The following is a 14,827-nucleotide window of genomic DNA, read 5'->3' on the forward strand; positions in this document are numbered from 1 at the left end:
TCAGGTCCCCATATGGAGAATCCTGTGCTAACGGCTGTCTAAATGACTCGGGTAAAGTTTGTAGCATGCATGCTTGTTGTTTTTGTCTGCTTCCACTTGTCTTTGCACTAGGATGATGTCGGCGTAAATGTGCAGTCATATTCGTTGTGTTCCCACTAGTGCTGTCAGCGTTAATCTCGTTGAAATGACCTTAACGCCACAACACGGCAAATCTCCGTTAACGAGCTACCCCTGCATGGGGCTAGACGGCCAACACGTTAACGAGCTAACTGAGCTAACACACTAGTTCCCACCCATGTAATTGAGCATTGCGTGGCACATCCAACATACTGTTTTACTTTAGTCCATGACGTGCTTACCTTCAGGGTCATACATCACATGAAAACCAAAATAATTCCAAACGCCAGATCTGAATGAGGGTGGGGGAGGTTCAATTTGCCATGTTGCAAGGAGAGCTTAACTTCTGTCTCGCTAGCTTGCCCTGCGCTCTTCCTTCTGACAATGCTGTCTGTGTTGAACTCTCAGTGGATCTGCGCTCGACAGTGCAGCCTAGGCGGAGTAGTCGAACGCAGATTCACTGAGCGTTCAACACAGACAGCATCGTCAGAAGGAAAGTTGATAAAATAAATTGCAAATTTTGTATTGTTCGATACATATGCGTACCGAACCGAAAGCACTGTATCGAACGGTTCAATATCGATACGAGTATCGTTGCACCCCTAATATATATATATATATATATATATTCCAACAACGCCCTGTTTTCGTCTCTTGCCCACCGATGCCTTCTTGTTCCAGTAGCCCACTTTTCGTCAGGGTGCCCTGGTTCCTCAACACCTGACGCGGACCTTGTTGATCCGGGTGACGTCCGAGCCGGCATGCCTTCATATTTATCTGTCTCGCTCATGTCTGCGGTAGGCTTTCTTAGCATAGGGGGTCTAGCCTTAGGACCCTTACTGGATACAGACGCCCCAGGAATCGAACTTGCGATCCTCTGCAACCACCAAGTACCTCCAGAGGGTCAGGCAAGTGCTGAGGAGTCAGCTGAATGGTAAGAACAAGATCCGGGCCATCAACACGTACGGTAGAGGACCCGAGCTTGAAGGATAAACCGCCCGCAGGGACGTGCTGGGTGTTTTTATATACATATATATATATATATATATATATATATATATATATATATATATATATACATATACATATATATATATATATATATATATATATATATATATATAAATAAAAAAAACACCCAGCTCGCCCCTGCGGGCGGTTTATCCTCCAAGCTCGGGTCCTCTACCAGAGGCCTGGGAGCTTGAGGGTCCTGCGCAGTATCTTAACTGTTCCAAGGACTTCGCTCTTCTGGACAGAGATCTCCGATGTTATTGGATCGTTGAGTTGACTCGGTACAGCCCCAGCTCTATAGTAAAGTGTGTGTGTGTGTGTGTGTGTGTGTGTGTGTGTGTGTGCGTGTGTGTGTTGCTTGCCAGACTAATCACTGCATCTTTTTTTGTCAGTATCTGGGAACAGAGTTTGTCACGGGGGCGGAGACACTGTATAGATGGGGTTTGGAGTTTTCCCGATTCACGCCACGGACACGAGCACTGTGTGGGATTTTGGTAGAATCACAGGGGAGCCACAGAGCGAGGACTGTCACTGTTGTCATTCACCTTTTGCACTGTAAATAAACTCATTGTCTCTTTTGGAAAAGTCCTGCATTTGGGTCCCGTACTTACTGTGAACCTGACATGCATACCATTTTATACATATGATGACTTTGATTATTGGGCTTTCTTTACCTTAAAATATGAAACACCTCGAGGAGACTGTTGTGATTTGGCGCTACATAAATAAATTTGAAATAAGGCAAGACAAGGCAAGTTCATTTATATAGCACAATTCAACAACAAGGTGATTCAAAGTGCTTTACAGAGACATTAAAAAACAAAAACAAATAAAAAGCATGATTTAAAATTGATTAAAAAAACAGTAGATAAAATCAGAATAGTAGATAAAATCAGTAGTTAAAATGTAAGTTTTGAAATTTAAGCTTAAATGTGTGGATTTGGTGTTTTATTCAAATGCAGCTGAGAATAGGTGAGTCTTCAACCTGGATTTAAATTTAAATAACTGAACTTCAAAAGTACTTCGGACTAATGCTTATTCCAATGACCTTGATAAAGTCTTACTTATACCTCACCTTTTTTTTCTTTATTGCCATAATAATGTTTACTATTTTAAGAGTTTGACAGACCTTGGAAGAAAATCAAATTAGATCAATTGATCCATCCATTTTCTTAAATACTTATTCATTTCAGTTCAGTTCCAGGTAGACAGTCCCAAATCAAACAACAATTGTCTTAACTGCCTTTATATTTGCAAAGTATTAGACGTAACAGTAAAAGGAAATTGAAAAAAGACAAGCATAGCGAGACCATGAACAACTAAGAACAAAAACAATAAACAGGAGAAAGTACACTGCAAATTATCTGGTGCTTGCCATGATTTAAAATCCTATTTTTAGACAGGCCAGATTATTTGCCTTGTTTTAAAAAAAGATTTACTTGTTTCTAAGTCTAGATTTTAGATAATAAACTTAAATTGAGAATAACCATATAATTGTGTCTATATTAGTACAGAAATCCAGAAATGGGAAGAATAGCTCTTAAAATAGCCTACATTAGGTCTCTCACCAGCTGTCTCTCAAAATATCACTTGTTTCAAGATAGAGTGACAAACTCAATTTGCTTGATTTAGGAAATTCACAAAAGGCACCTGTTGAAAATATGATTTATTCAAAATCATGTCTGACTTCAAAGTTGTACATATAAGGGAAAAAAATTAACCACAATTTATGATACAAATCACATTTCAAAGACAGCTGTTTGTCCCAGCATGCCAGCATTATGTGGTACAACATTGACATTGGTTTAGCGAACATTTAATGACTGTCAACTGATATCATCACAAACTACACTAAGCCAATACTTGGTGCAACCCTAATCTTAAGGGTGATTTCTATGGGAAATAATATCAGAAAGACTGTATTTGATTGGCACAAACACACTGTCCCTAAAACTAATAGAAAAGTATGAAGTATAATCAATGAGCTCATGGGCTAATTCTGTAGCTTGAGCAACAATGGGCACAGTTACTTCATATGCCAATAAGTCTTCATTTAAATTCAAAGTTTCATAGCGTTGGTACTCAAAAGCAATGAAAGATGAGTCAATCAAAAAGATATCCTTTATCAGTCCAAACACAGGGAAAGTGCCATCCACATCTGCAATAATCATGGACTTCCCAGCAATGTATTTATTGCCATTTAGAACATACCATTTCACTGAGACAACAGACTGCATGACATCTATTCCAAAAAATTCTTTAATTTTTTTCCTAACATATTCATTATTTTTAACAGCTGATACTGGCCCGAATTCCTTTTCTTTTGCAAAAATAGGATGTTCAGTTCCTATTTCATTTTGACAACACTCAAGAAATTGATTGTGGTTTGCTAGGGATTTACAAACATTTTTAAAATTTAACTTAGAAGCCCACTGTTTAAAATAGGAGTGCTTTGCCTCAAAGCGCATGCACATACTCCTTATTAAAGGTCCAAGGGATAAGATTTGACTGGGAAGATGCAACATATAATGTTGCTTAGGTATTATATTGGCTTCGGGAAAAAGTTGCTTGAACTGATACAGGTGTTCTTCAATCATACTTCTCAGTTGCAATACAGTTTGTAAAGAAATAATGGGAGCAAGAACTATTTGAACTATCATAATTAACTTTCTAATAAATACAACATACTCACTCTCCACACCATACAAAAGAAAAAGTAATATTTTTAAAAGAATTAGCATCTGTCCACAAGACTGTTTCAATTTGTTGTCGTTAGCCACTAAAGTGCCAAAGCTAATAGGACATGGTTTATCCCGTATTTCAAGAGGTGAGTAAGGAAAATTTTGAATGTCTGAATTAAACTTGTCTAATTCTAATTGTCCTGAGAGAATTAGGTGTTTTAATACAAATTTAACTTCCATTGATGCAACACCTTCAAAAATAACATGCATTATATCCTGTGGAGTTTGTTTGATCAGGTCAAATGCAGGAACATCAACTAGTCTGCTTCTTCTATTAATTCCATAAGTAGTTTTGAGGGATGCTTTCAATAAATCTGTGCTTGCTTTATCTATTTCAAAACACTGCCTCATGTGTTTCTCCAGAGTTCTTTGAACAAACTTCTTCTCAAAAACACTTTGCATATCATCAAAGTTGCATTCACAGTGTCTACATTTGCTATAAGCAAAACCAATCCCTTCTTTAAAGCCAGCAATCTCATGCTGGGCTAGCGTGTCTCCGCAAATGGCTATAACAGCACCAAACAATTCAATTTCACCATTTGACATTTCAATCCTTACACCATTGTAAAGCAGTGATAGATCTTGAAGTATTCTTTTCAGTACAACATCAATACCCCACTGAGAAATGTCATTTGCTTTAGCAATAGCAAGAAGTCGTATTGCAGCTAACTTTGACCTAAATTTTGGATCAATATTTCCTAAAGTATAATAAAACATGACCAATTTGTTTGCAGAAGCATGGGACCCTAAGGGGTTACATATTTCAATTTCATCTGTGTACAGTATTAATTGCAATGCATTTGGCCTCTGAGAAAACAAGGGGTGAGATGTAAAGAGGGACCCATCTCTAAAATCACAGAAGAATCCCTCTCTGCTTCTTTGTGGTGCAGTGTTCAACATGGTAAAGATTCTCTCATTAGTCATTAACTGCTTTAGACTTTCAATTAATGGTACATAGTAAAAACTTTTGTTCCTTATGGACATGACCCTTGAAAGACCTTGCTTTACCCAACATATCTTCTGGGATACTACTACTTCCTCTGCGTTGACTTGACAGAACATTTCCCCTATGGCTCTACTCTGTCCATATGCAATGGTGGAGAAAGGATCCATGAATTTATCAAATGTAGCCAAAGCCTCATCTTGAAGCTGAGTGGTTCCCTCGGCATTATCTTCAAACACTGTCTTCATTCTTTCCTTGAGCGTATCCAAAAGAACAGCCTGATACTGTTGCACTCCTGAGATGATATGTTTGACCGTTCTCTGTGAAAACATTTGAAATAAAAGTAACTTATTCTGCATTTATATAAAAAAATAATAATTCTGAATTCCATTATGAACAAGTAAGACATTGATTGCCTTATGTAATGTATTGATCCATTAAGACTATAACATACCTGTGATAAGTGGCACTGTTCTTGAACACAGATAGCAAAAGCTGCAGCAGATCTGGTAATATCATGTCTGGTAAAGGATGTTGTAGCAACAGCTTCTTCCTTTAGAGCAGAAAAACAAAGTTACTCCAAACTCCTGGCCAATTATAGAAATTCTTACATAACAGGTATAATCAGTTACACCTAATGATTGGTCCACTAAAAAACAAAGTGCATGACAGTGACTAGTGTTACAGTTGTGAATATTCAATATAATATAAGATAATATAATATTCATTCTTTGGAATAAAGAAAAAAGAAATGGAAAAGAAATCAAAGACAAAGAAACAAAAAAAGGGGTTGTCCATTGTTTTGATGAGGCTAGGGATTGGATTCATGAGAATAAGATTTTATTTTTTTAAATAATGAATTTTTGTTCGCACTTAGATTTTAGTTTCTTTACATGTTTGTTGTATTTATTAAATTATTTATGTATTTTTAAATCACGTAATTTAGATTTGCACTTAGAATTTATGTTAGTATTAGTATATGGATATATTTTATTGTATGCATTTATTAATTTATTTAATTTTCAAGAAAATCATTCTTAGCCATGACAGTATTTCTGGCCAACAGATTTTTTTTACAGTGCTTCGAAATACTCTGTGTCTTACCTGAAACCGTATTCACCACTTATAATTCCTACGAGATACCCAAATTGCTGCCACATTGAACGATTTAAGCGCGCTGAGAGTGTCTTTGATGCAAACTTCACCAGGAGACATGCCAGCCGCAGAGTGTGTGCCTTCTCCGGCTGCAGCATAGCCTGTACTATCTACACTGAACTGCTATTCTGTTTATTTATTTTTTATTTCATCCTGCAGGATGAAATTGTGATTTAAAATCCAACCATAGTGGAAATCGCTTGTAACAGATTGAAGAACAATATCTAGCGGTATAATATCGCGAGATCTCGTTAAATTTCTCTTGATTAAAAATGGAGAAAAGGATTAAAAGTAATATAGGACCACATACGAGGAGTTAGACATAGCTAAATTTGTCATCAGAAGCCACACTACATTTTATTTAGTTTAACACTTACCGTGATCGGGCTGTCAACAACCTGAGGCTCCTGCACTTCAGGCAAAGATCCACCAGTTGATATTTCCACGGTGCTGGTTGTTGTTGCAGTACTACAGTTGGCAAAGACTGAAACACCAAAATTTTCCGATCCTAAAGAGTGGGATGTTGGGGGGATCCTCCATCCTCTTGGTGGGCTTCCATTCGTCAAATACAGAGGGTGCGTCCGTTTAATGTGGCGAAAGAATGAGTTAAAAACTCTGAAATCTTGTTCACAGCCATCTATTCCACAGTAAACCCAAAAATCCTGCCTTCGACCATGAGCTGCATTTATGTGGCTAAGGAGCACCTTCAGAGTTAAAGAAACAAAGATAAAACAGATCATACATCTCCAGAGCGCCATGGTGAACTGTTTTCGCGCTGTAGCAATGCAGCTTTACTTTACCGCTCTCCACTGAAGGCCACAGATGAGAGTGTGGGACCATGGGAAAGGTAGGCGATTTTAAAAATATATGTATCCTTAATTATCCAATTTTTCAGGTTTAAATTACATCAGTTATATTTATTTTTAGGCAATAAGTGTTTAAGACTGAATTTATATTTTTATTTTCTTTTTTTTTTTACTTAAAAAAATTTAAATATAAATAATTTTCTGCATGCGCATTCTCAGTTCCGGTCGTGACGTTACTTTCACGCGGGACAAACTCTTTTCCCCTGCTTTGTTAACCATCAGGACCGTTACGAAGATCAAAATTATTTATCTAAACAAAGCGAACAGTAATTTAAGGTTGGTAACATTAAGTTGATTTGAAAAATACTATGGTACAACGGTGTTATTAAGATAAAGTCGTGTTTTGTGAGGGCTGCTGCTAGTTAGCAATCTAGCTAATGTGTTAACTTTAGCTAAATGATCTTATTTAAGCTGTAGGATATTTCCAGGTACTGTGAGTGGAGGCTTTGGAACGAACTAGAGAACTGCTGTCACGGCATGGACAAGTTTGATGATGCCATACTGTCTGTGTTGCAGGGTAAGTCTTATTTTTCAGTTATTTTGGTACGTTAGCTAAGCAGCCTCAGCATCTGTTAGCATCATTTCTGAAACTTGGAGCTAGGATTGTACTCTACTCTGAACTTTATCCACATTATAGCCTTGAGCTGTCTTTGCCTAAATAGACTTGGAACATCATTCTTGAAGACACCCAAAAATAGTTTTATTGCATTCCCAAATATTTGATAAACTGTTTTAAGTTTGACATTTTATCCTGTTAATATTACTTATTGCTAAAATACATTTACTGACAAAAAATGACCTCAATATGTAGTAAGCCACGCCCAGGAAAAGAGAAATAAATATCACTTTTGAAGTTGTTTTTCTCTTTTACAGCTGCGAATATTGATGAGGAAACTTTGAGAAGCTTTACCCGGGATGACCTAAAGGATCTTTTTCCGGGCCATGAAAATTTCTTCCATAGAAAGAAGATTTGGGATTTTATCAGCCAAAAGGTAAACACATTATACCACTAAGAAGATGATTACTGTCCATATTGTCTAGCATTAACTTGCCTAATTGTGTATTTTTGTTTATATCCCACAACTGTTATAGTTTAAGAGTACTGACCAAGATGCCAACACTTTCCATCGAAGCGAGAGTAACCCCTTAGGCTTTGATGTGTCACAATGTCAGCCTCAAACTTCCACTCCCATTTCCTACACTGCTGACAAAAAAATGAAAATGCCAGACCCACCAGAGTATGTGGTGTATACAGATTCAGAGTTGGACATGGTGCGCAGTCAGTACTTTGCATTGCTCCACAGTGGAAAGGAAAAGGACTGTAGGATGTCGAAGGAGCTCTGTTGCAGACTTGTAAGGAACACAGTCACCAGCATGGTTGCAATCCTCCGAGCTAGTCCCATGGGGAAAGAAGTAACATACCCCTCCAAACTCGAAATGAGAGCAATGTCACAGAAGATTGTCGACTATTACCCCATGTTACGTGATGCTGACACACACATGCCATACGTAAGTAATTCTTTACCCACTACAATATCTAAAATTGAGTGAGATAATAAAAGGATGTACAAAAATATATTATTTTACCACAGCTGACCATCTACACCAAACTGTACAAACGACTCCAAAATATGAAGTCTCCAAGGAAGAGGCAGGGCTCCATGCCACAACGAGGCAGGCCCAGGAAGACTCTTTTCAGCTCAGATGACACAGACAATGGGACTGAAGGTGACCTAAGTGGTGAAGCAAGTGGTTCAAGTGACTGTACCATACTTCTTGAGAGCAATGATGACCTCAGCGAGGATAACTCAAATGCAGGTGTGTACTTTGGTCTGCTGTACTAATGACTTTTGGACATCTAAAACTTCAAAGAGACCACCCATTCTGTTCATCTTCTGTTTTTTCCTCAGAGAAAGAATCCCAATTGCCGCTACCCTCCACTGTACCAACTACGTCAAACAATACTACGCTGGCTTTACCACTATTATTCAAGTCAGCCTCATGCTCTGCACCCAGGTCTGATATAGGTCCTTCAACTGCACCTCCAGATGATGTTGTTGGTAAGTCCACCATCACCCTTATCTACCTCTCAGTCTGACTGTTCCTCTTACAGCTCTTTCCAAAATATGGTTGAAGCAATGAACCCCGTTCTAAGTGTTTATTCCATAAATCATAGTGGTTTGTCATTAACTCGAGTTGGTGTGTAAAATCAACATATGATAGATCCCTCATTCCAGTTTGCCAGTTAGCCATAGTAAGTATTTTACCACTTTGTGTTGTAATGGGTGTTACTCAGTGCTAATTATTTACACATGTAAATCCTCATGCTGGTCACATCTATCATGCCTTATCACAGTGTTTCTGTCATAGATCAAATTACCTAAAATATTTTTATCCATCAGCTCATAATCACTGTTCACACTGATGTGAACGATATACACAGTAAACAACCTTTACCTTATTTTCACCACAGTTTTATTCACGGGCATCTTAAACTTTCGTTTTAATATTTGATTCTGTTCAAACTAACAATTAACATAAATCCATGATCATTATAAGAAAAGGACACAAAGGGAAATGATCAGGACATATAGGGTCAGTTCATTACTCAAACATATTTAACCTAAACATTAATTCTCATAAATATTATACTTAAAAACAACCATGCAACCTTACTAGAAATGACTGATTAGAAAAATCTGAATTTTGTGAAGTCTAGTTACACCATGTCTTACAATTGATCTTTGCTTTCCCTAGCAGACCATGACAGCCTGAAGATGCAGGCAAGACATTACAAAACCTTGAGCAACATGTACAGGAAACCCAATGCAAAACCCAACCAAAGTGACGTTGCTCAAATTTTGGACCTGGAGTTTGAGGCCAGACGAGCTTTTATTGACGCAGATGTTACAAGGGAAGAAGACAGGCCTAGAAAAATACTTGAAGCATACCCGTGCTTCAAAGACATACGAAATGTAAGTTCAACTACCTTCAGTTAAATTCCTTGCTTTCTCTGGATAGGTTTAGTTAGTTCTTGACTAACTGAGCACAACTTTGTCATAGGCGATGGATGAACTGCGTCGCATCATTGGTGGCTCCAACTGCAAATACATAGATCAAATGAAGGGTCGATGGGCAGAGTTTTGTTCGAAGGTGCAGTTCTATGGCATTTGGAAGAAGGTCCTGAAACCTCCTCTCCCCTTGGATGTACGTGGAGGTAAGTGGCCTTTGCATACATTAAAATCATACATCAGATATGTTCGGATTGCTTTGTTGTAGGGCTGAACGATATATCGCATTTGCGATAATATCGCGACATGATCAAGTGCAATTTTCTAACCTCTCCCCTTGGATGTACGTGGAGGTAAGTGGCCTTTGCATACATTAAAATCATACATCAGATATGTTCGGATTGCTTTGTTGTAGGGCTGAACGATATATCGCATTTGCGATAATATCGCGACATGATCAAGTGCAATTTTCTAACCGCAAAGGCTGCGATTATACTCTGGACATGTCCAAATTCATGGGCTGCATCCTCCTGAGGCCGCATTTGTAGACCGATTACGTCACAGCGACGCGCCGAAGGCTGTCCAAATTACTACCATATCCAAGAATTCATAGCGCGGCCCAGCCAAACTCCAGTTTCCAACAATGGCGGCCGCTACTAAGTTTTAAAATTACTCATACTAATCTTTCTGGGTCACAAAATAAACTTTTAACATATTTTCAGGTGAGAAAGTAGCTGTGTAAACATCAAATATCTGCTCGGTTTATCAAGATATCCCATATTTGCAAAAGTGCTTCGACGTTTTCAGAGGCGTCTGCTACCCACCAGCTCAACAGCTAGCCGGGAGCTCGAGGGTTACTGATGCGGCCAAGAACGGCACAACTCCCGGCACATCATTTTCAGATCACCGCGGAGTTTCGCTGCTCGGGTTAAACGTAATATATAAGTCACTTAGACAACCTAAAAATGTTATTGTTGGGCTTTTTTCAGTGTTTTGTTTGTTCGTGAGTAAATCGGTTTGGCTGAGATTAACGTTATTAGATTAGATAAAATAAAACTTTATTAATCCCCCGGGTGGGTTCCTCCTTGGTTTTCACACAGCTGACTAAACGTCAAACAGAAAACTTATTAAACAGAAGTATGAGACAGTCGAGAATTTACACCAGTGTCTGGTTATATTTTAGATAGCAAGAAGCAGACGGCCGAGTTTATTAAACTCCACCGAGACAGCGGTGACGCTAATCAGAACTAGACCGTCCAATTTCACGCCTTTAAACTTTAAAGGCGTGTTTGTGTGTGTGTTTATACAATTGCTATTATGTTTGCACTTTATGTGTAATGTTACTGACTGCAGAGATCAGTAAGATGTGTGTATTTTTTATTTATTAGTTTTATTTATTTAATATTATTTTTTAATTGAATGACTGTCTAGTAGTTCACAGATGTCGAAAAACTGAGTGTGGTAAAGCCACTGATTTTGTTTATGTATATTTCTGCAATCTGCACATTGTACTGACTTTCATTTTAATGTTTACACCAGGGTTCCTTGTCAGCACTTTATGCTCAGATGTTTGTAAGCTAAAAATAAACTATTGTGTATGTTCAAATATACTGTTGTGATTGAAGAAGTTAAATAAAAATGTCAGTCATCAATTCATGCATCACCTCATGTCATCATAACAGAGGTCTGTCTTCCAAGAAAGAACAGTTTAAAATTAATGTAATATAGTATTGGCCATACTATATGATGTATTGCTTGTCTTTGTTTAATAATACAGAAGACAAAGACCTTAAAAAATAATCGCATATCGCATCGCAATCGCAATATTGGGGCAAAAAATCGCAATTAGATTATTTTCCATAATCGTTCAGCCCTACTTTGTTGAGATACTTTTCTCCGTTCACAGTGGATTTTACTGTCACTCTCTTCAATGCACTTCCATCTCTTTTTCCTTCAAAAACTACACCACCAAAGCGGCTGGGAAGTGCCAGTGAGGCTCTCCTTCATATCCTCAAGGTGCGAACAGCTGCAATACCAGCCACTGTAACTTGTACTCCATTTACTTGTATTGTTATTATTAATATTATTATTTTGCTTTTCCTGCTTAATAAGAGTGGGTTGAAGTTCAATTCAGCAGGGATTAAATTACTCCTTAGTCAGGATTTCTTAATTGTTATTCAAAACCTACTCCAGAGAGGCAGCACAGAGCAAAAGCACATTGCAGTTAGGATACAAGTAGAAGCAGTAAAATGATATATTTAAAAAGGCCTTCAAAAACTAGAATATGTAAAACAGTTAAAAGAAATAGTTTTAAAAAACAAATGAGGAAAAAAAGCACAAATAGACATGATAAAAATGCTGCAAACTAGAGAAAATTCATGCTCAGAATTAATACACAGCAAAATCTCCAGTGTTAAATTAACACTTTTGACAGTGTTATATGTTTAAAAGTAACCTAGTCAGTTTTGAAGATTAACAATGACTAACACTGAGCAGTGCTGATTTTCTAACACAGGAAAATAAATCAAAATGTTAGAAATATTCCAGTGTTAGAAAATCAGCACTGCTCAGTGTTAGCCATTGTTAATCTTCAAAACTGACTAGGTTACTTTTAAACATATAACACTGTCAAAGTGTTAATTTAACACTCAACAGTGTTGTATTTAACACTCAGAGGTGTGGACCCATATAGACACTCTGTAGTGTTAATTTAACACTGGAGATTTTGCTGTGTACATTTCCAAAATTTCATATTCATGTAAGTCAGATATTTTATATTTATTTCTTCTATTCCAACAGTAAATCAGTTGGAGCATTCTAAACTGTTGATATTGCTTTTTGTGTCTTAAGCTGTTTGGATGCACAGCAACCCTTTCATTTAAAATCTTGAAGAATTTGTCCTTTTTTTGTGCTTTTCTAGCCAGGTGAAGATGCAATGCTATACCTGGAGAAGCGGCCTCTCTCCTCCCCAGTGCTGCTTTTTGATGGAACAACCAGCATTGTTGCTGTAGGAAACATACCAGTGACCACTCTCCCCTTGGAGGATTTCTGGGAAGGAATGTTGGTGTTGATGGCATATTACTACACCTTGCACTTAACATACCCAAAATGTGTTGCAACGGTCCTCTCTGTCATACAAACTGAGGTAATCACTGATGCCATCCATGATCAAGATGCCACTAGTGCATATAAGAAAGCAATAGCTGAGTGGAAGTCGTTCTTTGAGAAATAGGTGAATACCAAGCAGGATTTTATCAGGTCATTTGCAGTTTGTTTAGTTTTGTAGTACGTTTGTACAACTTTGTTCCTAATTTGCCTAGCAATGTCCTGAGAAACGGCTTTACTTATAATGCTTTACAAATGAAAGTTGTTGTTGTTTTTTCTTAGTGATACTTTACCTGAGGCATGTAAAGTTTTAAGTCAGTAATGCCATTATTTACAACATTGTGAGACTATGTGACTGTCACAAAAGTTTAAGGCCAAAAATGTAACTTCTTTTCTCTGTTTAGGCCTTTTAAAGGGTTGATTTAGACTTTTAGGGATTGTGCAGCAGCCCTATATTGTTTAAATAAAGGATTTTGTTCTCATGAGAGAAATAAATGTTGACATATATCACTCTTGCCCTGGTTGTGATTTCAGTAGAAGCCAAGGAGTATTCTAGGAAAAAGGTCTGTTTTAAGGTTTTTTTGCCTGGATTTAATATCGATTCAGCTCTATTTTAAGATAAGCCAACCTGAATCAAGAAACAAATTAATCATACTTCACTAATATTGAGTAGTTTTTCATAGTATTAGAACTATTTTTCTCGTTGCAGTGCATTCATTTGCTGCAAGTAAGAATTCAAAACATAAAAAAAGACTGTAATTTAGCATATTTAACTTACTTTTGGGACTTGATATCAAGTAATTTTATCTTAAATTGAGCTTTTTAAAGCTTATTTTAACCCTCTTCAATTCTCAAATGTGTTCTTTTATTTCTGGATTAAAAAATCTTATTTCAAGATTTCTTATTAAGTAAAATAAACTTGCTGCATGGACAGATAATTTCACTTGTTTTCAGTGCTTTTTGTATCAAATGTAGTATTTCTTTCCTAAATATAGACTAGCCATTTTTGCAGTGTAGACAAAAATAGTGAAATGCAATAGTTGAACATACAGTCAGGGAAAAGGAGGAAAATGTAGAAAAAAGGTCAGTGCAACATGGGAAGTCTCCCAGCAGCCTGAGCCCATAACCTGTCACCTGTCCAGCCCTAAATATAAGTTTTATCAAAAAGGAAAGTATAAATGATAATTTATCAAGGAATAGTGAAAACATATCCTTGTGTCACCATGACTTATTACTATGATGGAGAAAGTGTTCATAAACATTGGAATTTCTATCAAACACAGAATTTCAAAGTACCTTCAATAATACTGAATGTACTTTCACAGCCAGTTTTGGACCACTTCTCAGTTCCATGTCTGCTCTTAAATTGGGACAAAGTGTCACTGGTGAAGCAACAGCTGTCTGATGGCGTAACAGATTGGTGCCTGTGCTAATCTAAGCTGTAAACATGAGGAACTGCTGTCAGCTTAATCTGCTTGTCACTGCTGGAGTGGAGTCTGGCATGCTGCTAGACAACACTAGGCAGGGCTGCCCACACAGCCAAGGGGAGCTGCACTGAGTAAAGCTAGCAACTGAACTAACTCTAGTCACTCTAGTCATATTAAGCCAACATCTCCAGATGGTATATGGGTGCAACTGACCCATTCACCAATGAGTGCTTAAAGCTTTAGCAACAAAAAAGGAAACAAATACCATGCTGATTATTGTGTCATTTCCCTGAGCTCTTGTCCCCTCAGAGATGATGCACTGGGATAATGTGTACTTAAATAACAGAAATGACAAGCTTCTGCTGTCCATTACATTTCACAAGCTCAAAATATCTTAATGGGAATATACAGCCATGCACACCTTTAAAAATGACGTGATTTAGAGTGATTT

The 14,827-nt window shown here is 37.4% G+C and overlaps 2 protein-coding genes across 6 annotated transcripts in view; one reads left to right on the forward strand and one right to left on the reverse strand.

Annotated features, from left to right (window-relative positions):
• gabrr2a (gamma-aminobutyric acid type A receptor subunit rho2a) overlaps nt 1–14,827 on the reverse strand; it is a gene marked incomplete at its 5' end in the record, with an annotated part of 82,264 nt that overhangs the window by 46,563 nt on the left and 20,874 nt on the right. The gene's annotated exons all lie outside the window — the stretch shown is intronic.
• Nucleotides 5,905–13,390, forward strand: LOC309695226 (uncharacterized protein). 5 transcript variants are annotated; one of them, XM_082515745.1, is made up of 10 exons: nt 5,905–7,109; nt 7,245–7,350; nt 7,707–7,825; nt 7,926–8,342; nt 8,426–8,651; nt 8,744–8,893; nt 9,591–9,808; nt 9,897–10,050; nt 11,751–11,860; nt 12,765–13,390. In XM_082515745.1, exons 2-10 carry the CDS (start codon nt 7,311–7,313, stop codon nt 13,074–13,076), a joined length of 1,746 nt encoding a protein of 581 aa, XP_082371871.1. In that variant the 5' UTR covers nt 5,905–7,109; nt 7,245–7,310; the 3' UTR covers nt 13,077–13,390. The 5 variants fall into 5 exon arrangements, with proteins under 5 accessions (XP_082371871.1, XP_082371868.1, XP_082371869.1 ...); XM_082515742.1 differs by having other exon boundaries at nt 7,262–7,350; XM_082515743.1 differs by having other exon boundaries at nt 7,262–7,350; nt 9,594–9,808.

Source organism: Aulonocara stuartgranti (assembly GCF_965226115.1).
Source record: "Aulonocara stuartgranti genome assembly, chromosome: 19".
Lineage (NCBI taxonomy): Eukaryota > Metazoa > Chordata > Actinopteri > Cichliformes > Cichlidae > Aulonocara > Aulonocara stuartgranti.